This window comes from Myotis brandtii, unplaced genomic scaffold, assembly GCF_000412655.1.
Source record: "Myotis brandtii unplaced genomic scaffold, ASM41265v1 scaffold317, whole genome shotgun sequence".
NCBI lineage: Eukaryota > Metazoa > Chordata > Mammalia > Chiroptera > Vespertilionidae > Myotis > Myotis brandtii.
Genome location: NW_005362155.1, coordinates 1,745,359 through 1,769,585, shown reverse-complemented (window position 1 = coordinate 1,769,585; position 24,227 = coordinate 1,745,359). Strand labels below are relative to the sequence as shown.

Below are 24,227 nucleotides of genomic sequence, written 5' to 3'. Positions count from 1 at the left end.
AGGATTATCCCCTGGACCTCCCCCACCTCAACCTCAGTCCTTAGACTGAGGAAGCAGGCAGGGCCCACACGCCCTAATCCTCACTACTCAGGGCTATTGAGGCCCCCCAGATACCCTCTGTAATAGTTTCCTGTGGAAAACAGAATTTGACTCTTAAAAAATTTTTTTTAATGTATTTTGATTGATTTTAGAGAAAGAGAAAGGAAGAGGGAGAGAAAAAACATCAATTTTTGTTCCACTGATGAATTTGGGAGTGAGGGAGGGAGGGAAGGAGAGAGGGACATTAATTTGTTGTTTCACTTATTTATGCATTCACTGGTTGATTCTTGTATGTGCCCTGACTAGGGATTGAGCCCACTACTTTGGTGCATGAGGATGATGCTCTAACCAACAACTGAGCTACCCAGTCAGGGCCAGACCTTGACTGTTAAGGTCAGCTTTTAAAAAGCTAACCATGCCCTGGCTGGTGTTCTCAGTGGTTAGAGCATCAGCCTGCACACTGAAGGGCCGTGGGTTCGATTCCAGGTCATGGGCATGTAACTGGGTTGCAGGTTCAATCCCCAGCCCTGATTGGGGAGCATATGGGAGGCAACCAATCGATCTCTCTCTCCCTCCCTGTCCCCCTCCTTTTTGCCCTCCCTTCCACTCTTTCTAAAAATCAATGGAAAATATATCCTCAGGTAAGGATTGAAAAAAAAAAAAAAAAGGCCAACCAACCAGCACTTCTAACAGATGCATGATGCTCTTCTCTGGGCTGCATGGACCCTCGATGGCAGCTCAGCATCTATAAGAGCAAATCAACTCAGCACCCAACATTTCTCTCCAGGAAAGAAGGTCCAGGCACTTGGGCCTGTTTATTTCACCCGTGCAGTTGAGACCGGGGCTGCAGCTGAAACCCCCTTGGAGCTTGGCCAGAATGGAAATAGTTCTCCACTGACACAGAAACAATGAGGCAGAAGCTATAAAACTCGACTGTTTCAAGCCAGGCACTTACACACTCCATTCTGGGTATCTCCCCACCTTTTAAACAGATAGAGGGCAAACACTCTCCCACCTTCACCCTCCTTTCTAAAGCAAACCCGTTCCCCTGCACCAAATGAGTCCCCCTGCACCAAATGAGTCGTACGCTGATGAAAACTGTTCACCACTTCACAAAAGGCTTTGTGTTTGCACTTACACCTTAATTTGCCCAAAATTATAAATAAATAGGATGGTGAAGGTCCTGTCCCCACAGCACAGCTATAAACATGCAGAAATCCTGGCGAGGGTATTGGTAAACAGCCTCTTATCTGGAGCTCCATACACAGACCAAGGCCACGACAGCAGCCCAAAGGGGACAAGAGACTGGCCGGCTCCATGAGCACCTAGAACAAAACCCAGAGAGGGTCAAGCAGCCAAGAGAGGGACAACTCGTTTCCCAGGTGCTGCCCCACCTGTGCAGCCCCTTAGGGTCAGTTTCTATTGGTCAAAGCTGCCTCAAATAAATGTCGGCCAGCAGGTAGTTTTCCAGGGCAGCTGGGTAAACACCTACTTTTCACGAGAGGCGAAAGTCATCTTAGATCATGGTGCCTGCTCACCCACAGTCTACTAGACAAAACATAAGAGCAGCTCACAGACATGCCCCATCCATTCATTATTTGCCACTAGACAGGACCTAGCTTTGCCCAGAAGCCCACAAGTCTATGCCACCAACTATAAAAATGTTTACAAATTACACATGTTAAGATGAACTCTTGTGCATCTTAGAAAACTTTACATGTTAATGGTACTTTCACCAGGTTGGTTAACAAACAATCTGCCAACAGGCAATAAGGAAGGCTGCATACAGAGCCACTAGGTAAGGAACTCATGTGTGGCCAACCCTGCCTGGGGTCCCCACTGTCCAGGTTGTGGTCCCTCGGAGGAGAACTAACTGCTGGGCATGGTGTGAGCCTGTGTCCCACCACAACACAGCCTCCTCTTACCCTCAGATGCGAGCCCGCACCAGCTCCAGCCAGGGCACGCTCTTGGAGACAGCTTCCCCATCGTATCAGAAGCGCGAGGGCCTTCCGTCCAGACTCTCAACAGACAAGTTGTGCTGGGGTTTCTGCCAAACCTGTGTGTTCACCTGAAGGTACATCACTGCCAGGGAAAAAGTTTAACCTGCTCCCAGACATGCTCTGTTAAACCTGCTGTGCCAGTGGTGGGTGTGGGGGTGTGGAGGTAGGGGCAAAGTTCAGGAAGTGCCTTTGCTGGGTTCTTAACAAACAGTCATATCTCAAAACAGAATGGCTTTTGTTTTTGACTCTCTAACCTTTCAGATACAGTTTGTACAAAAGACACATTTCCCTGTTATATTTTATTAAGGCAGCTCTTTTCTCTAGCTGCTGATAGTGGGAGAGGGAGGAACAGAGGAGGTACAGCAGGGACAATTCTTATCAGTTCTGTTTGTGCCTGTTCCGTGACTTTCCCATCCCCTTCCAGAAATCCTGGCACATGAGATCACCCCATGTAGGCCTCCAGCACTCCATCCTCTACCTCACTCAGATTCTCAGACGAGGAGCTTTCCTCTCATTCCCTGAACGTCAGTGATAACCCTAAGTCGCTTCCTCACTTCTTCCCTTCTCAGACATGCCACATCAGTGACTTTCTCCTAGGAATTATGTTACAAGCGACAAGCCAAAGGGATGCTCAGGGAAATGCTGGGGGCTACGGAACCCACTGAATAGCCCTGGCAGGAAAAGGACCAGAAGCAGCAGCCCATCAATAGTTCTCTGCACAGGGTCCCCTGACCAACACTGTCGTGTGCCCAGCCAGAAAAATCAATAAAAGGCCTGTCTCTGAAGATCTTCAGCAGAGGATCTCCAAATGTGGTATTTGGATGTAATGCACATATTCTCCACTCCTATTTTTATTGGACTTTTAAAGACTATATAATGTACATTTTTTTAAAAAGAGAGCAATCTTTCTGTAAGTTTCACAGTGCTAGTTTCACTCCCCTAAAAATGACATCTAAAAACCTTAAAAAGTATAAAAAGACATGGAGGAATCTTAAATGCATATTATTAAGCAAAAGAAGCCAGTCAGTAAAGACCATACACTGTAGGATTCCAACTATGTGATTATGTGACATCCTGGAAAGGCGAAACCATGGGGACAAATAAAAGATCAGTGTGCTGGGTGCTAGTGGGTGGGTGGGGGAGTGACTCATGGGATCACAGAGGACTGTTAGGGCAGTGACACTACTCTGTATGATACTATAACGGTGGATACAGGACATTGTACATTTGTCAAAAACCACAGACTGTACACCACAAGAGTGACCCTCATGTAAACTATGAACCTTAGTTAATAATAATGCATCAATATTGGTTCATCAGTTTTAACAAATGTACCCACTAAGGCAAGATGTTCATGAGGGAGAAAACTGTGTTGGTGTGTGTATAGGGGCGAGGGGGAGTGATAGGAACTCTTTGCCTATCAGCTCCATTTTCAGTAAACTTAAAACTGCTAAAACATAAAGTGTATTAATTTTAAGTAACAAAAAAACTTTAAAAAAATTTCCTCCATTCTAAAAAAATTAGGATTTAAAAACCTGAGACGCATTCCTTTGGCATACTCTTTGAAATGCCAGGTTCCCACCATGCCATCCAAATGCAAGAGGTGGGAGCTGGCACACCCCCAGGACGGAGGCAACCACAGAGGCGGGAGGGCCACAATCATGTGGGCTGAGAGGGCGATTCACCCACTCAGAGGACAAAACGGGGTCATGGTCAAACAGCACCCCTACTTTGCTCTACCCAGGTTTCGGGGGAGGCAGCCCCACTGCAGTGACTCACTCTTTTGGACCAAACAAGAACTTTAAGTACAAAATGTGTTGATGCCTTTTACTATCCTGAGTAATCAAACACTGTATTAGTTTTCTAGGGCTGCTGTATCAAATTACCATAGACTGGGTGCTTAAAACAATAGGAGTGTGTTCTGACAGTTCTGGAGACCGGAAGTCTGAAATCAAAGTGTCAGCAGGGTTGAGTTCTCCCTTCCTGCCCCTTCCAGCTTCTGTAGGCTCCTGGCGGTCCTTGGGCCTGTGGCTGCATCACTCCGGCCTCTGCCTCCATCTTCATATTGCCTTCTCCCCCCTGTGTCATCTCCCTTTCTCTTCTAAGGACACTCTATTCAGCATGATCTATCTGATCCTGAGGTCCTTAACTCAATTACATCTGAAAAGACCCTTCCCTTTGGAGAAATAGGGTCACATTCACAGGTTCTGGGTGGAAAAATAGCAGCAGAGTAAGTGGATGCTGCACGGACATGCTCCCAGGAACAAACTGGTATTCAACTAAAATACAGAAAAACTTCCTGAATAATCAATGGAAAACTCGCAAGAGAGAACCCTGATACCCGAGGACTGAAAGTGGAGACTGCATTGAGACTGGTAGGAGAGGCAGAGGCACAGGTTCTGGGTGGATGTATCTTTGAGGGACCACCATTCAATTCACTACACATAAAATATTTTAAAAAATTGATGTAATGTCCTAGCAGAAATATGAGAGAGGAATAAAACAAAACCACTGATGATAAAGCGTATGCTCTTGAGACATGATTAAGGATTCAGTGCTGACGACATAAGTAACAGGATCCTGCCATACTGCTGGGAAGGCAATTCTCCAGATGCTCCAAACAAAAAAGGAAGGCTCTCCCCTGGTCTAGCTGCGTTCCTGGAAAATTCAAGATGTGTCAAACCTCACAGAACCTTCCTACTCAGGCCTTGTAAGCAGCCTCTTCAGTCACAGGGGCTGGCAGTTCATCTGAAAGCTGACACATCAGAGCCATGCACACCCGGGGTCCCCCGCCTGGCCACACTGTGCCTTGCAATCAGTACAAGTCCCATCTGGGTACTGGCCTCCACATGCCAGGACTGGGCCTGGCACTGCCCACTCACACCCAGAATGCACACAGGGGACAAAAAGCGGGTGGCTCCTGCCCTTGCGGGGGCTCAGGCTCAGCTGGTACTCTGGGACAAAGCTGTGAAGGATGAACAGGCCCAGGTGGCCTGGGGGAAAGGGGGGGTCTGTGCTGGCAGAAACGATAGTCAGGAAGTGAGCCTGCATTTATCTGAGGGGTCACCAATACCTGAGGCAGCTCCTCACAGGAGGGGCATGAGACAGAGAAGGAAAGCAGTGGAATTCTGAAGTGAGTTAATATTCAGAGGGAATTTCAGAATCTATTCTGTGCAACCCCCTCATTTCACAAAGGAGCCGAGGTTCAGAGGACTGATGTGCAGGGCTTCAGGCCCAGCGGGTCACAGCCTAACCCTGCTCCCCTCACTGGGCAACAGAGGCTGAGGGGCTAGCAGTGGCCACCACGGTCTTCCCCAATAGCTCTTCAAGGACTCAGGAGTTTCCAGTGTATTAAAAAAAATTCCAGACTCAGCCACCTCGACTCTCCCGGCATCTGTCCCAGCCCACCTCTCCAACTAGTGGGACACAGTGATAGTGGTCTGTCTCACAGACCTTCCCCAAACCTTGGAAAAATCACCCTCAATTACCAGCAACACCGGCTTCTTCTGGGGGTAGGGGACAGAGTAAAGCAAGGCATTAATCAAAGGTCTCTAGTAGACCCAGAAAATGGTTTGAAATGTGATAAAATAAAAACCTCAAAATGAGTCCCCTGCTCTGGCCTTGCTTAGCAGCCTGACAGAAGGTGACAATCTCACGAGAGTCCTAACTGCTCAGCCTGTCACTCTAACAACGAACCCGAGGGCGCCTCTTGTTAAGGTTCTCAGTTATGTAACACTCAGAGTAGACACCTATCGACTGTGTGCTGGAGCCAGGAGTCCCCCAAAGCCCACCAACCACAGTGCCCCCACAGTGTACACAGGGCTGCAGAGTGAGTCCTTCCCTGCCCTTGCAGCCATTTCCTATATAAACAGCCAGGGAACCACTAAGTGAAGCAGGACTTAAGATTGAACAGAGGAGTAGGCGTAACATCAAGTTCCCTCTCAGCTCTCTTGTGAAAACCACTTGCCTCAAAGGTAACAAAGTCCTCGAACTCATCAGGGCAGGCCTGCGGCTCCTCGTCCTGGGCAGGGACAATGCTGCACAGCTGGCCATCAGAATCTGCGGGAGAGAAGACCCAGACTTAGCAGGAAACCCAGACCACCCAGAGAGGGCAAGGGGGAAACGATGTGAATGGGCAATGGAGCCTGGACTGGCTATGAGAAACCCGGGGGAAGAAGGGTTAGGATAGGAAAGCAGGTCCCCGACGGAAACAACACTTTGTGCCAGAGTTCTTAGGCAGTGGTGTGGAGGCCAAATGGTAACTACTTCTTAAAAGAGCTGGACAACATTGTAAAAGAGAAAGGGCATGATACTAGCTCTGTGACACCGCTCACGGCTTTAAAAAGTATTAGATGCAAAAAAAAAAGTATTAGATGCCAGATTTAATTTTTTTAAAATTGTACATGTTTGGGGAGGAGTGAGTATAATGAAATATTACCAAAATAACACCTTGTCCTCAGTGCTGGACTCACGGTCAGGTTTTATTTTCTTCTTTTTTTTGCTTAACGTTATCTTCTACAATATATGTTTTATTGTATAACTAGAGGCCTGGTGCACGGATTCATGGACATTGAAAGGAAATTAATTAGAAGGTGGCCAGCGGGGTGGGACTGGGCAAGATGGGCCGGACACACCCTGGAGTCAACCTCCCGCAGTCCTTCCCTGGCCGGCCGCACCTGGGGAGGCATCTGCGAAGTGAGCGGGATCCCTCCGGCAGGTGGGGTCCCTTGGCTTGGCTTGGGGGTATCGGGCTGAAACCAGCAGTCCAACATCCCCTGAGGGGTCCTGGAGTGCGAGAGGGCACTCTGCAAAGTTGCTGTTGCTCGGCAGGTCCTGCGTTGAGCGTCTGCCCCCTGGTGGTCAGTGTGTGTCATAGCTACCAGCCGGTGGGCTGGTCATTTAGGCTTTTATAAATATAGATAAGAAAAAGTTAAAAAGAAAAGCAATCTTTTCATGATGGACAGGATATAATTCTGACGTCAGCAATAGAAACATCACTTTTCAAACACAACCAATTCCCACAAAGAAAAGGTACTGGCTTCCACTGTCTCCTGACCATGTTCAGGCCTAACACTTTCCAAAGAGCGTGCAAGTTATGGAATTATGTTTCTTGATATTGCCTCACTACAGTATACTGTCATATCGTAATAAATATTTATTTGGTTTTTATCCTCAGTCCTGACGCAGAGCTCCTAAAACTCTGGGAACTTCCTTGTGATGGGATGCAAAGAGCATCCGTTGTTACTCATTAAAGAAGCCCCTTTCTGCCTTACCTGGGTTTAAACTAATGAGGTGACTCTTGGAGGATGGAGGTTGGTTAGGGAACCGACCTTGTGGTTAGAGGGCTAGAACTTTCAGTTCCAACTCGACTTCTCAAAATGAGGGGGTTCAGAGAGCTGGGTTAGTGAACACATCATATGGGGAAAATAGCACATCCCAAACTCCACAGGGACAGAAGCCCCTACATTGTGGACCCTCCAAACTCACCCTATATACCTCTTCATCTGGCTGTTCATTGTAACCTTTATAATAAACTGGTGACAGAACTAAAGTGTTTCCCTGGGTTCTATGAGCCATTATAGCACGTTATCAAACCTGAGGAAGGAGTTGTGTCAAACAGAAGTGTGGGTAACCTGGGCACCTGTGGGGTCTGCGCTAACTCTGGGCAGTTGACGTCAGAACGAATTAAATTGTAGGCCACCTAGGTGGGGTCTGCAGAGAATTAGAGAATTGCTTGGTGAGGAAAACCCACACATTGGATGTCAAAGTGTGAGCAGAAAACAGATCACAATAGTACCTATTTAAAATGTATCAGTTACTTATTCAATATATCTCACATAATCTAACATAACATCAGTCACTTATTTAGAAAGTGGAGTAGAGTCTTTGAAGGTCAAATGGAAGAGCAAACCTCCCTGGACGCTCCTGGGGAGAGTACTTTGAAACGGTCATCACCAGCTTCCTTGGCTAGAGAACATTCTTCTTTGGCAGCTGGACCATGTGGGAAAAATGCTGCCCTCCACATCCCCCAACCAGGTTCTGAAGGGCCAGTGGTGTGAAGTCACTGACAGCCAGCATAAGTGGGGAAGGGAGAATGAATGTTGAAGGACCCTCACCACAGAGCAATAGCTGGACACATGGCTACTCCGTCCAGTTTCTAAAGAGCTCTCTCAATTTAAGCAATGATGCTTTTCCTCAATAATTATGAAAATTCAAGCATTTATGCATTTAATAATTATGAGATGTCTTTGCCAATTCAATACTGCTTTGCAGTAGTAATTAAGGCCCTTAAACCAAAATCTCTTATGTGGCTGCTGTTTTGTATTGTTTTCCCTGGGAGTGTGACTAAATACCTGAGGGCTCAGACTATGGCGGAGTGAAAGAGCCTCAGCGCATGGCAGGCTGACAGCCTTGGAGTCCCCTGCACTGGAGGTTTGGGTCTTTGGTGCATGTGAACTACAACAAACTATATGTGCCCTTTTTAAAAAAAAATATTTTTATTGATTTGAGAGAGGAAGGGAGAGGGAGAGATAGAAACATCAATGATGAGAGAGAATCACGGATTGGCTGCCTCCAGCACATCCCCTACTGGGGATCAAGCCCGCAACTTGGGCATGTGCCCTTGACCGGAATCAAACCCAGGACCCTTCAGTCCGCAGGCTGATGCTCTATCCACTGAGCCAAGCCGGCTAGGGCTATATGTGCTCTTTTTGAAGGGGGAGAGGATTGCTGTGGACAGAAGTTTTTGGTTTCTATGACAGGAAGTAAAGGAGGACCATTATCCCAGTGGTCACACATCTATAATAATAAAAGGGTAATATGCTAATTAGACCGGACATCCTTCTGGGCATCATTTCAGACGAAGCCGGGGCCGGAGAGAAGAGCCCGGGTCCCGGGTGCCTGCCAGTGGCTGGAAGGAAGCTTGGGTCCCAGGTGCTGGAGGGAAGCCAGTGCCGGCAGCCAGGGGAAGGAAGGCCTACGCTTGCACGAATTTTTGTGCATTGGGCCTCAGTATTTTATAAAAGGCCAGACTGTTTGGGGCCTATTTTCCCCCTCTTAAATGTTAACAGTCTTGCTTGCACTTCCAAAAATTGAAACACAGAATTTCAAACTCTTAAAACTTAGCGAATCATTTCAGACATGTGCTCAGATTCCAGTGGTGAGCATATGATTTAGGAGTCTTGCCCCACATGGTGAAGAGAAAGATGTGAACATAGCTGATGTTTTTCTATTCTTGATGGAATTAAATAGGACTCCTCTTTCAGTTTTCTTCTACAAAAACTAAAGCAATTTTCAATTAAGTGGAAAATTTTAATGTGCATTTATCTTATTCTTTCAGAGTCAATTTGGGGGGGAGGGGGAGACAAGCCAGAGCAATGGCCTATTTGTAATAATTCCCTCTCTATCTCATTCTATTCCTGAAATAAGGCCTGTGGTTGTGACAGTAACAATCTCCTTGCGCTTTCCCTGCAAACTGGGTCAATATATCGTGTCACTTGCTATGCCGCTCCTGGATACAGAATAAAAGTCTGTCAGACAAGACAGGCTGTGAGCAGCCATGATGGCACAATGGAGGGAAGACTCAAAGTGCACTGGAGCTGAAATTCAGTTGGCGTAATCATGCTTTCCACTCTTCCAAATGCTATGAAATAACATTTCACAATCATCTTTGACTTGCTTTGATCCTAATTTTATTTTCACTCTCCCTTCCTAACAAAAGTTAAATGATGAAGTCAAATTACAAAAAAAATTTGCAAATTACCAAAAAAGTAAAGCCAAGCCCACAGCTCTGAGCAAGACCGGCAGTAGATCCGATGCACAGGGTGGGGTGTTCCCCACGCCCACGCCAGCTGCAGTCACCTGGAGGCCCTGCCACTCAGCCCACTCCAAGACATAGACCTGCTCTGCTGGTGTTGAGCCAAGGGGCCTCTCAACAGCCCTTCCACAGGGAGCCTGGGATGGAGTTGAATTGTGAGGCCTCTTGACAAGAAGGTCAAGTCCTCCCACAGTGCCCACAGCCCAGTCATGCCCCCACCTTCTGATCCTGGTTACCCAAACCAGCCACAGTGACCTCCCTTCAGCTCCCAAATGTGCAGGGCACACTCCCTTCATGTCCCCCACCTGGACCCTGCCACCCCTTCCCAGACTTTCTCAGGAAGAATTCCATGGATCACCTCTGGCATCACCCTCCTCCTGAGCTCCTGTTAGCTCTCATAGCTCTACGGCCTCAACGTGTATGGGCTGTCCTCCACAAGAATGCCGGCTCTCAGGGCAGGGGACTCTACTTCCCAGAGTCTGGAACAATCCAGCTCAACAGTGTCCACACCCACAGTCCTTCCAGGTCTAAGCTGTGCCCTCCCTTAGCTACTGCCCCTCCATCCAGCCTGATTCAAGTTCTCATCACTAAAACCTCCCTTCAGCCCACCCACTCAAGGACCCTGACCCATCTGCTGGCAGGCCAACCCTATCCAAAGCCTCCGACCTTTCTGCCTCCTCAACCACACACCCCAGCAGCAGACTGTCCCTCATATTCCAGAGTCCACTACCTCACATCAGAAGCAGAGGTCTGTTCTACACAAGCTAAACTCAGGGTGGGGGGGATAGTACCTACAATGCACCTCCCAATATAGTTTCGTGTTGAAACCAAGCCCCAAGCCTCGCCTTCTGGGGATGCTTCTATTCCAGAATGTTCTTGCTCCAGGACTGGCTGGCGGGGTCTTATTTTTAATTAAATCAAAGTGGAAATATTACCAACAAGAATGCAAAAACCGAGACTCAAACAATCCCAGTGGGGTTCAATGGTGTGTGTGGGCTGGACAGAGGCTGGCCTTTCCCTAGGTGAACTGATTTTGTGGGGCTTGGAACAGCAGGAGGCTGCTCCCCAATACAGAAGAAGGTGCAGCTGCAGTTAGCCAGTTGCCTGGGGAATGGGGACAGATCAGGTGGAACAGGACATGTCAGCCAGGAGAGGTTAAAATGGGAGCGCAGACTGGAGAGACCTCTGGATGTGACAGAAGAGCCCTGGCCAGCTCCTTTCAGGCAGAGACACAGAAACCCTACCTCGTGCTTCTCTCTGCCAGCCCCTGGGAAGGACAGAGAGTGCCTTAGCTTCAGTGGGGGTATCCCAGGCAAAGGCAAGGAAGAGGGCGGAGGGGTGGGGTGCGCAGGCAGAGGTCCTACCTCAGCGGACCAGGGTGATGGTTAACCATTAAGGAAAGATCAGGACTCAAGGAGACAGGCCATTCTCAGGTGACCATTTGCTCTCACTAGATTGATAAATATCTACACATGCCTTAAGTCACTGAACTTCAAGACACATGCAACCCACGAGACAACCAAGAGGGTCAGCAGCCAGCAACCCGTTCTGTCCGACAGATAATCAGCCCCTGCAGAGACAGCTCCTGGCTCTCAGTGGGCAGGTCATCGGCCCAAGAATTTTATTACAGTGGACTGGTTGTGCCTGCCTGGATCAAGTTTTCCGGGATCATGTGACCCCCCCAGGAACTCCTGCAGCGGAGCCTACTCCATTTCGCACTAACCATGGCCCAAAAGAACAGAGAGCAGCCACCAGCCTGAATTTTGACTAGAGAGAGCCTCAGAGTTTGACCACACAGATGGCCCAGGCTCCATCTCTCACTGACCACTGCCCATACCCACGGGCCAGCTGCCACTGCTGCTCCCAGCATTGCCACTTGAGAGGAATCTGGGCTCCTCAACCACCTGAATCCAAGGAAGCCCAGTTTCAACCCTCAGCTGGAAGGGCAGAGACTACAAGGGGCATGTCCAAGGCCCAGAGCTCCTCCGGGCCCTTTGACTTGTGCCTCAGGGAACACACTGATGCCATCATCCCTGTGCTAAGGTTGTGCAAGTCAGCCCCCATCCCCACCTGCCACACTGACAGCAGCAGCACCTCCCCTGTTGTTCCTTCCCTCGTTTCGTGCTCTGTACGCACAAGGTCCCTGGCTGCTTGTTCACCATGGGTCTCTGGGCTGTGCTGGTGTTCATATCTGTGTGGACTAACTAGGTGAAAGAAGTAACAACACACAGGGCTCCATATACAGAATGCTACTCAAAGCCATCTGGGATTTGGTGTTTTAGGAAACCCAGGCCCTATGTGACACTGTCGGGCAATAATTTTGGGGATGTAACAGAGAAGAGAGGTGAGGCTCTATCAACAGCTGCTAATAAGACCTCGAGTTCAAAGGTACCCCCCCTTGACTGGACCACCATGATGACCATGGGCTCTGCCGAGTCTCTTTATGCCCCTCTTCCTCTGACAAGGTGCAAGAAGGAGGGAGACAGCCTGTGACTGGTGACTTCCCAACACTGCACTCCTGACACCACCTGGCCAAAGATGGGGAATGAGAAGGAAAGGTCTACTCAGAGCTTCAGAGTTTCATTTGAAGAGGAAAGTGCTTGGGCAACTGGTAAGAGAGTAAAATGGTACAACTACTTGGAAGAACATCTGGCAATTTTACACGAAACTGAATTCACATGCACATGACTAGCCACCCCACTGTTGGGTACAGGCCCCCAACACATGAAAACATGTATCTACACAGACCTGCCCACCGATTTCACTAGTAGCTTTATATATAACCCCCAACTGGAACCATCTAGCCCCAAACAAGTATCCACCCATGAGGTATAAGCACATGATGAAGCACTATTCCATAACAGAAAAACAGACTCCTGATACAACACAATGAATCTCAAAAACATCACGCACGGGGAGAAGCCAGGTGAAAGAGCAGATATGGATGATCATATTTACATGAAGTCCATGAAAGGCAAAACTAATCCATGGTGACAAAAATCAGCAAAGAAGGTACCAATAAGAGGGAGGAGATTACTGGAAGGCCAGGAGGGAACTGCCTGTGGTGATGTTAGTAACTCTTGGCAGTGATTTGCATTACCAGGCACAGGAACTTGTCAAAATTCACAGAATGGCACACTTAAGGTTTCACTGTAGGTAAATTTTTACTCTAAAAAGACTGCAAACAACTATTGAACTCTGGGTAATGACTGATAGCATGCTGAAAAGTTTAGGCTGAAGTGTATGGAAGTATACTGATTTGTAATGCATCCCATTAGAAAAAAAGAGAAAATAAATAGGAAGATGGATGAATAAAGCAGATATGGTAAAATGTTGCCTGCAGAATACAGATAAGAGATATACATATGAGTGTTCACTGTGTAAGTCTTTTAATATTTTTGTATGTGTTAGTTTCCATTAAAAACTCTTTGGGGAAAGTGGCAGTAGTTTTCTAACATTATGGATAAGTAGTTGAGTCAATCAATTCTGGAAGATAGGGTATGTGAAGAGCAAATAACAAAAAAGGAGAGAGAGCATCCTTAAACCTGGGGCATTTTAGGGACTTCAAAGAGAAGGGAAGACATTAAGCTCAGCAAAAGGAGTCTGAGGCGTAAGGGTCATTAATAAGGGGTGGCTGAGCAAGAGGGAAGGACAGTGGTGGAGTTGAGGAAGGGGTGAGGCGATGGAAGCACAGAGGTGGGGGAGGGGGGTGACTGACCTCCATTTCTGATCGCCGTGATCCCTTGGTAGAAGTCTTCAAAACTGATCACGCCGAGCCCACTGGGATCCAAGTATTTCGTTAAGTCCTTCACCTGCAATTGCCAAGTAAAAATATGTTACCCAAGCCTTTACAAAATTGGAAGGGGTATATCATACACTTGACTTTTCACCATATTTAGAGAAGCAGCCTACTTGTAAGGTGCCATGCTGAAAATAAGAGCCACTGGTTCCTCTGATCCAACAGAAAACAGGCGGTATCCTAAGAAGGTGCCAACGACACCTGGGACAATGAGTCAGGAATAAGATCCTGCTTTCAAAAGTCAAGAGCCATGCTTCTTGAGTGAAAAGATAATCCAGTGTTAACATTTTAGTATTATTCTAGCCATTGTCTAGATTACTACACATAGCACAGACCCACCCATCCTTTCCAACAGCTGTGCAGAGTTCTTAGGAAAGACAACGTAGGCAAGTAGATCTAAACATCATAAATAGTAAGTCAATAATTCACACATGGGTGTTATAGAAAATGAAACTCTTTGAAAAAAGACATTTGTATTTCCAAGTATAAAATGGATTTCATCAAAATTTTAAAGTTTTGCACCTCAAAAGACATCATTAGTAAAACTAAAAGATAAGACACAGACTGGGAGAACATAAATAAATCATATATCTGATAAAGGACTTGTATCTAAAATGTATAAAGAAATCTCACAGTACAACAAAAAGACAAAAAAAACACAATTTTTAAAAAATAGGTAAAAATTTTAAACAGTTGCCCTGGCCTCATCCCATGCACCAAAATATCATGGTTCGATTCCCAGTCAGGGCATATGCCTAGATTGTGGGTTCAATCCCTGGTTGGGGTGCATATGGGAGACAATCGATCAATGTTTCTCTCTCACAATGATGTTTCTCTTTCTCCTCCTCTCCCTTCCTCTCTCTCCCTCTCTCAAAAAAAAATTTAAACAGTTATTTCATCAAAGATATACAAATGGCTTATAAGCACATGAAAAGATGCTCGATATCATGAGTCCTCAGGGAAATGCAAATGAAAACTACAAGCTATCACTCACTAGAACAGCTGTAATCAAAAGTATTAACAATAACAAGGATTGGTGAAGTTGTCGAAAAATTGGAACTTCATATGCTAGGAAGAATGTAAAATGGTCTGGCTAATTTGGAAGATCATTTAGCAGTTTCTTGAAAAGGTAAACATAAGCTTAGTATACAACATAGCAATTCTACTCATAGGTATCTACCCAAGAGAAAAAAATAGGGGGAAAAAGATGTATATGCAAATATTCATAGCAAGCAGCATTATTCACAATAGCAAAATAGCAAAAGCAATTCAATGTCCATCAACTGAGGACTGGATAAACAAGATGTGATCTATCCAACAGACTATCATTCAGCCATAAGAAGGAATAAAATCCTGATACATACTACAACATGAATGAACCTCAAAAACATTTTGCTAAGTAAAAAAGCCAGACACAAAAGATCACAAATTATATTCTTTCATTTAAAGGAAATTTTCAGAAAAGATAAATATATAGAGATACAAAGCATATTAGTGGTTGCCTGGAAATTGTGGGGTGGAAGTGGGATGATTGCTAACAGCATGAGAACTCTTTGGCATGTGGGAATGTTGTAAAACTAGGCTGTGATGATGACTGCATAACTTTATAAATTTACTAAAATTCATTGATTTGCACATTTACAGTGGGTAAATTTTATGGCACCTAAATTATACTTAAAAAAGCTCTTAAAAACAAATGAATAGTCCGGCCGCCTTGGCTCAATGGTTAAGCCTCGACCTATGATCCAGGAGAACATGGTTCGATTCCTGGTCAGGGCATATGCCCAGGTTGTGGGCTCGATCCCCAGTGTGGGGAGGGCAGGAAGCAGCTGATCAGTGATTCTCTCTCATCATTGATGTTTCTATCTCTCCCTCTCCCTTGCTGAAATTAAAAAATATATTTTAAAAAATTATATTTAAGAAAACGTCCCTAAAAAATTAACTACATATTGAAAGATTACATGGGGTACCTAAGAAAATCAACTCCCAATCCCAAAAGACCTACTCTAACACTTAATCTGATAAATTTTTTGGACTTTGAAGGAAAAAAACACACCTTTGAATAGCTATGTGAAAATCAAATGATTTTATAAAAGAAAATTAGATTATCATTAAACTTCTCCACAGCAACACAGGAATATTCTAATTCCATTATTCCAAGTGTTGTTGAGGACTGGGATCCTCCACATCACCATGAGGTATCTATCACACATGATGTTTTAAAAATGAAACAATAAAACCCTTCTAATTGTGTTCAATTAACAGTGAGCACCTGTAGCACCTAGGTTGTGATATTTAAATTCAGTTTCCATTGAAAGGAATCAGGACCCTTGGAGAAATGCCAGGAGATGTGCAAGTTAAGCCTGGAATATCTTGTCACACCTGAAAGCAAAGACTTTACTAGGTCACATCAAAGAACTCGGGAGCCAACCTAAACAGGATTTTATTTTTAAAATATATTTTAATGATTTTTTACAGAGAGGAAGGGAGAGGGATAGAGAGTTAGAAACATCAATGAGAGAGAAACATCGATCGGCTACCTCCTGCACACTCCTTACTGGGTATATGCCCGCAACCAAGGTACATGCCCTTGACCGGAATCGAACCTGGGACCCTTCAGTCCGCAGGCCGACACTCTATCCACTGAGCCAAACCGGTCAGGGCCTAAACAGGATTTTACAGTAAAAAATGAAACAATATGAGCATTGATGAGAATGAAAAATACAGCAGACTGAAATATATCACATTTTAGTCAATTAAAGCATAATTATGGTTAAAAAACAACAACAACTAGTCATTAGTGGAGGACACTAGTGAATCAATTTATCATTGCGAAAACTAAGAAAAGGAAAGAACCAAGCAGTTAGCCTGCCTTTCCTATACAAACTGTTAACTCAGGGTAAGCAACGGTAGTCATGAGGGGAAGTGTCTCTTCAAGAATCATTCCAGCCCTGGCCTGCGTGGCTAGGTTGGTTGGCATCCTCCCTTTCACCGAAAGGTTGTTGGTTCCATTCCCAGTCAGGGCACATGCCTGGGTTGTGGGCTCGATCTCTGGTAGGGGGCGTGCAAGAGACAGTCTATCAATGTTGTGCTCTCACATCACAACGTTTCTTTCTTCTCCCTTCCTCTCTCTTTAAAAATCAATAAATTACTCTTTAAAAATAAATAATCATTCCAGCCAATAATCCAAAAGGGAATGATGGGATTCAAATGTCACCATCCTGCAGTGCTTGATGAAGAAATGGACATAATCAATGACCCTCAGTGCTTCCCAAGGGCACAAAAAGATAGACAATAAGACACCAAATGCCTCCTGGTGGAAGTATGTGACGCCACCTGAATCCAACTACCAATTTACAGGAAATACAATGATCAAAGCAATGTGTTTCAATAATATCACAGGGATGTAATCAGCAAAACCCAATCCATGAGGACCTTAAAAGAGATAGATAATGCCCTAACCGGTTTGGCTCAGTGGATAGAGCATCGGCCTGCGGACTCAAGGGTCCCAGGTTTGATTCTGGTCAAGGGCATGTACCTTGGTTGCGGGCACATACCCAGTAGGGAGTGTGCAGGAGGCAGCTGATCGATGTTTCTGACTCTCTCTATCGCTCTCCCTTCCTCTCTGTAAGAAATCAATAAAATATATATATTTTAAAAATACATGTAGCCCTAACCTGTTTGGCTCAGTGGATAGAGCGTTGGCCTGCAGACTGAAGGGTCCCAGGTTTGATTCCGGTCAAGGGCATTGTACCTCAGTTGTGGGCACATCCCCAGGAGAGGGTGTGCAGGAGGCAGCTGATCGATGTTTCTCTCTCATCATCAATGTTTCTAACTCTCTATCCCTCTCCCTTCCTCTTTGAAATCAATAAAGATATATTTAAAAAAATACATCTACATTAAAAAAAAAGAGAGAGAGAGACAGATAACTGGCCCGGCCAGTGTGCTCAGTGGTTGAATGTCGACCTATGAATCAGGAGTTCATGGTTCAATTCCAGTCAGGGCACGTGCCTGGGTTGCGGGCTCAATCCCCAGTAGGGGGCATGAATCGCTCTCGTCATTGATGTTTCTATCTCTCCCTCTCCCTTCCTTTCTGAAATCAATAAAAATATATTAAAAAAGAGACAGATAAGTGACCTGTTATTTTCAAGGAGAAAAAAAAAAAAGATGGAGAAAGTAAACCTTTAGGAGAAGAAACTTAGGAGCCTGGCTGGTATGGAGCAGTGGTTGAGCGTCAACCTACGAACCAGGAGGTCACTGTTCAATTCCCAGTCAGGGCACATGCCTGGGTTTTGGGCTCAATCCCCAGTAAGGAGAGTGCGGGAGGCAGTCAATAGATTATTCTCTCTCATCACTGATGTTTCTATCTTTCTCTTACTCTCCCTTGCTCTCTAAAATCAATAAAAATATATTTTGAATACTGATCCTGGATAATGAATATTGACTGAGTATTTGATATTAAGGAACTGTTGTTCATTTATGCACAGTGTTTTTATATATTTCCTAAAATATTTAGGGATACTTTAAAAACCTGGGGGCTGTCCTGGCCAGTTTGGCTCAGTGGATAGAGCATCAGGTTCGATTCCGGTCAAGGGCACGTACCTTGGTTGCAGGCTTCATCCCTGGTGCTAGATGGGGTGTGTACAGAAGGCAACCCATGTTTCTCTCACATTGGTGTTTCACTCTCTGTCTCTCTCCCTCCCTTCCACTCTCTCTAAAAAAAATAGAAATTCTCATGAGAGGATTAACAATCCTATATAATAAAAGCCTAATATGCTAACTGTCCAGTCGTCCACTCAACCAATCAAAGTGTAATATGCTAATGATTTGCTAAGGCCGCTCAACTGCTCGCTATGATGACCACTGACCACCAGGGGGCAATCAACCAGTCGCTGTGACATGCACTGACCACCAGGGGGCAGATGCTCCAACTGGTAGGTTATCTTGCTGCTGAGGTCTGATCAGGACTGAGCGAGATAGGCCAGACAAGCCCTGGAGCCCTTTCATGGTCCCTTCCTGGCTGGCCAACCTCCCGAATCCCTGCTTGCCTCGATTGTGCACTGGTGGGGTCCCTCAGCCTGGCCTGTGCTCTCGCAATCCAGGACCCCTCGGGGGATGTTGGAGAGCTGGTTTTGGCCCGATCCCGCAGGCCATGTCAAGGGACCCCACTGGTGAACGAATTCGTGCACCTGGCCTCTAGTAAATAAATAAATACAAACCAACCAACCTGGGGTTGTCCTAGCCTGTTGCTCAGTGGTTAGAGTGTCAGCCTGCAGACTGAAGGGTCTTGGGTTCCATTCCAGTCAAGGGCACATACCTCAGTTGCAGGCTTGATCCCTAGCCCCAGTTGGGGCATGTGCGGGAGGCAAACAACTGATGTTTCTCTCTCGCATCCATGTTTCTCTCTCTGTCTCTCTCTAAAAAACCTGGGGCTCAGGTACATACGGCTACTGTACATATACAAAACCATATGGCCATAACTGACAGCTACTGAGGCTGGGCATGGGATACTGGGGAAGCATTACACTATTCTCTCTACTTTTGTATAGAATTGAACTTTTCCATAATGAAAACTTTTTTTGTTTTATTAATCCTCACCTGAGGACATTTTTTCCCATTGATTTTAGAGAGGGTGAAAGGGAAGGAAGGAGGGAGTTAGAGAGAAAGAGAAACATCAATGTGAAAGACACATCAATTGGCTGCCTCCTGCACACACCCCGCACCTGGGCCGGGGATAGAACCTGCAACCCATGTATGTGCCCTTGACCGGGAATCGAACCCATGACTCTTCAGTGCATGGGACAACACTGTAACCACTGAACAACACTGACCAGGGCTCCATAATGAAAACTTTAAAGAGAAAGAAAGAAAATAAGAGAGAAAAAGAGCAAGAAAGGAAAAAGAGAGTGGGGAGGGAGAGGGGGGAAAAAGGATGAGTTGATTAGCCAGGGAGAGGTGACCTTTGACCACAAAAGGAGGGAAGGACAATACAGGAAACAAGAAAGGTAAGGAGGGTTTCAGCATGTGAATACTTAGGACTAGAGTGTAGGCAGGGTATTTCAAAGGTAGAGATTCAAAGCTAAGGCTATGATGGGCATGAGCCCTGGCTGAGACCAACCCATAATCCACACCACCCATAAATATCACTCAGGGCCTCCTCGGCACTGGGCAGGCTGGCAGATGCTGCAACATACAGCCCTTTCGACATCATTTGTTGACGACGTGCGACATAAAGTCAGACTAGAACTGGACCAGCTCAAACTGACTGACTCTAACAATCCAGGATTCTCTTTTTTTCCCATCGGGGGTCAGCACATCAGGAGGGCAATGGATAAGCCTCGCCCTGGGAAAATCACCTTTGTGATCATGGTATGTCCCCTGCCAGGTAAGTATACAATCCAGGGTCCTTGAGCCAGAAACCGAATCTCCCTTTTCTCCCTCCACAACAGGAAGAGATGGCAGCCCCTATCCCTACATCTCAGGGCCCTGGGTGTTTGAGACACTGGGCTCAGAAGTTTCCTCATCAGCTGATTTCCTGAAATAGCTGAATGACTCCCTCCTTATCTCACAAAAGCCTTCATTCCTAAAGCACATGATGTCTAGTGAGAATCTTGCTGGGTATTTAACCTGGAATCCACAGGGGCCAATCTGTCCTTAAGATTCCTAAGAATTTCAACAGTGAAGCTACTAATTGAACACAAAGTACCAAGTCATTCATCCTGAAACATTAACCCAATGCTTTATAAACAAATAAGTAACTGAAAGTAGGCCCTTTTATATGTTACCATGTTAGAATGAGCAAAGATGAATCAAAGTATACATTTTTTAAAGTCCACTTTAACTATATTTTCTTTGGAGAATAAATCAACGATGATTTGGGGGTGGTTCTAATGATCCAAGTCCAAAGTTCTCCATTCACAGGCTTTCAGAAAAACACACAATAAGATCGAAATATCATAACCTGACCTTTCTTGGAAAATCAGCAGAACCACAAAAACAAGCCAAGAGATGTACACCAGGGCAGTCAAAGTAAGCCAGCACTCCTCCCTCAGACGGACTCAGCAAGTTGCAGGAAGGCCATGGGAGAAGAACCCACTCTGCAACCAGCTACCAGGGGAAGGAGCTGGCTCCCACGGGATTATTTTAATATGAGAAATTTACTAACAAATTGTATTGTTTCTGCTTCAGATGTGGAGACATAATCTGCAAGAGAAGAGAGCAGAACAAGCTCTCTAACCTGTTAATTCCAACTACAGAAGTACGGCTCACAAAAACCACACTGAAAGCACAGCACTTTACAGGGAAAACTACCCCCATTTCTGTACCTTGTTGTGACTTGAATTATAACATTTTCAAAAAAGCTCATCTTATCAAAAGCCATGGTGATACTATTAAGCACTTCAACCTTCCTAACATATAGAACACTCCAGCCAAAGAAAGTAGAATACATATTCTTTTCAAGGAAGTGCTCGTGGAACTTTTACCAAGACATATACATTCTGGACCACAAAACAAGTTTCATTAGTTTTTTAAAATTTCAAGTCAATATTAGCCATTAGGGAAATGCAAATTAAAATGACAATAAGGTACATACACATCTACTTGGGTAGCTAAAATTAAAAAGACGGGCCATACTGTGTATACCAAGTGTTTGGAAGCATGTGGAGGAACAGGAATTCTCATACACTGATGCTGTGAATGTAAAATTACAGAACCACTCTGGAAAACTATTTAGAAATTCCTTAAAGGGTTAACCATGTATCTACCATAAGACCCAATCACTTCACTCCTAGGTATTCACCCAAGAGAAATGAAAGCATGTGTCCCATTTGTGACCTGTTTCTTTGTCTCCACATTTTGGCTGCTTCCCTACATTTGTTTCTATGTACTAGGCATAACTGCTATGTCTCCCAGACTTGACAGAGTGGCCTTGTGTTATAGTAGGTGACCTGTAGGGCCCAGCGGCACCCTACACCCGAGATGGGTGCTCCAAGTGCACCTGCGTTGGCTGTGTGAATTGTCCTGATGTAGTTGAGCCTTGATTGCTGCTGATGTTACTGAGAGGGATTGACCCCCAGGCTGACTGGCTGTGAGGACCAGCTAAGACAATAGCAAAGGAGCTGCTGTGCAGGAGCTGAATCTCCAGGGCAGGACTTGCTTCAATGAACTTTGGTGCCTGCCAAGTCCACCCCTTGAGTGTGTCGCTCCAATAGCAAAGGAGCTGCTGTGCAGGAGCTGAATCTCCGGGGCAGGACTTGGCAAGTCCACCCCTTGAGTGTGTCGCTCATGGAGGTGGTAGGATTGTAATCTGGCATGGTCTGAAGCTCTCCACTAGGTGTACTGGCTCTGGAGCCTCCCAGGCAGTGTAAAGGTCAGCCACCTCCTGTGCTCTGCCTGAGGATTCCTGGCAGGAGCTACAGAGTGATCTGTAGATGGCTGCTACTTGTGCTGGGCTTGGAGGTGCCCTGGAGAGGCCAAGATGCAAACCAAGGCCAGCTGGCACTAGTGCCAGGCCTGGGGCCACTTAACAAGAGGTACAGGGAGAGACAGAGAGAGAGAAACATCACTGTGAGAGAGATACATCGATTGGTTGCCTGCCGCACACGCCCAATCGGGCCAGGAATTGAACCTGCAACCAAGGTATGTACCCTTGGCCAGAATCAAACCTGGGATCCTTCAATCCACAGGCCTATGCTCTACCACGGAGCCAAACTATCTAGGGCAAAACATTAACTTTTTAAAAATTGACCAGCTGTGTGGACACAAAATTAAGGCTCGTTTTCTCCCTACACACCTTAAGCCCTCTGGAATTACTGGGTCCTGCTGGGGAAAATGAAGTCATATAAGTATATCTAATGTTTACCTTTTGGGCAATTTAAAAAGCAAGGTATGTTTGCTTTTAAACTTACATTTGAAAATAAAACAATAACATTAAGAGTTTTCCAACACTGAATGTGCTCATTTGGAACTCAGTTTTTCTGCTTGAAGTATAAGAACAACTTCCTACATCACCTATGATAAAATGATTAACCACCCTTGTTTAGGAGGTAGGGCTTATAAAATTCTAGAATAAAAGTATCATGCTGGTCTTATTAGGAAAAGGTCATCACATATGCCCGGAATTACTGGGTCCTGCTGGGGAAAATGAAGTCATATAAGTATATCTAATGTTTACCTTTTGGGCAATTTAAAAAGCAAGGTATGTTTGCTTTTAAACTTACATTTGAAAATAAAACAATAACATTAAGAGTTTTCCAACATTGAATGTGCTCATTTGGAACTCAGTTTTTCGGCTTGAAGTATAAGAACAATTTCCTACATCACCTGTGATAAACTGATTAACCACCCTTGTTTAGGAGGTAGGGCTTATAAAATTCTAGAATAAAAGTATCATGCTGGTCTTATAAGGAAAAGGTCATCACATATGCCCCCCAAGAGGCATGTATACCATTCAGGAATACATTTTTGTCTTTCAGAAATATGTATTGCAACGTTACCAGCTGTACCTTCCATCATTGGAAGGAGCCTGTTCAGCATCCAGGTATAGCAGTGCTTGGCTAACTCTCCTTGATGTTCCTCAGACAGGGACGTGGGTTGCCTCTAACACCAGAAGCTGCTTTCTCCCTACATCTGTCACCACTGGGATTCTGGCAGATTGCTGCTCTCCAACAAGTCCAACACCCACTCTGAAGATGTCGGTGGAGGAGTGGGGTAGGCTGCAGAGAGACCAAGCTCTAGGGCAGTTCTGACTCTCCATGTTAGTTCTGTTAACATCGTTATGGAGATATAATTCATTTACCACGTAATTCATCCATTTAAAGCAAGCATGTCAAACTTGCGACCGGCAGGCTGTGAGTTTGACATGCTTGATTTAAAGAGTACAATTCAGTGGTTTTTAGTATATTCAGAGAGCTATCTCTGTGTTATTTTAAATACAATAAAACCTTAAAATGTACATGAGAATCCTCAGAAAAATAGTCAAATGGACATATTCAAGCTTCATCTAAACATACTAAAGAAATGAAACAATTTACAGAAGTTACCGAAGAACACATACATTTAACATTCATGTAACCACATTAATCGGAGGAAACAGTGGCACCTCAGGAAGCAGAAACCACTCCTCCTTGTTCCTACATTTCAGGTCTGGTATTGGGGAGAGCTGGGGTGCCAGAGGAGAGAAGGGGAGCAGCTCTTAGAAAGGGACACTCTTGGCCTGTGGCCCCCTCCAAAAGCCTATAAAAATATCCCCCCTGTGGCTTTTCTCTGGAATGCTAACCAACTGGATAAAGGATGATGCAGCTTACAGAACTCCACTCCAGGCTGTGTGAGGGCAGCATGGGCTCTAGCCCAGTGGTTCTCAACCTTGGCTGCACATTAGAATCACCTGGGAATCTTTTTAAAATCCTGATTTCTGGGCCTCATCCTCCAGAAATTCTGTTTCTTTGTTATGGGGTGAGGCCACAACATTAGTAACAAAGAAACAGAATTTCTGGAGGATGAGGCCCAGAAATCAGGATTTTAAAAAGATTCCCAGGTGATTCTAATGTGCAGCCAAGGTTGAGAACCACTG

General features: G+C 45.4%; 1 protein-coding gene across 1 annotated transcript in view; it reads right to left on the bottom strand.

Annotated features, from left to right (window-relative positions):
- The window catches only part of RAB11FIP3 (RAB11 family interacting protein 3 (class II)), a 99,348-nt gene that overhangs the window by 29,279 nt on the left and 45,842 nt on the right, over window positions 1-24,227 (bottom strand). Inside the window, exons 4-5 of the mRNA XM_005870416.1 lie at window positions 13,574-13,667; window positions 6,007-6,098 (exon numbers count right to left, since the gene is read on the bottom strand). Of these exons, the coding sequence (XP_005870478.1) occupies window positions 6,007-6,098; window positions 13,574-13,667 (186 nt within the window). The remainder of the gene's footprint in view (window positions 1-6,006; window positions 6,099-13,573; window positions 13,668-24,227) is intronic.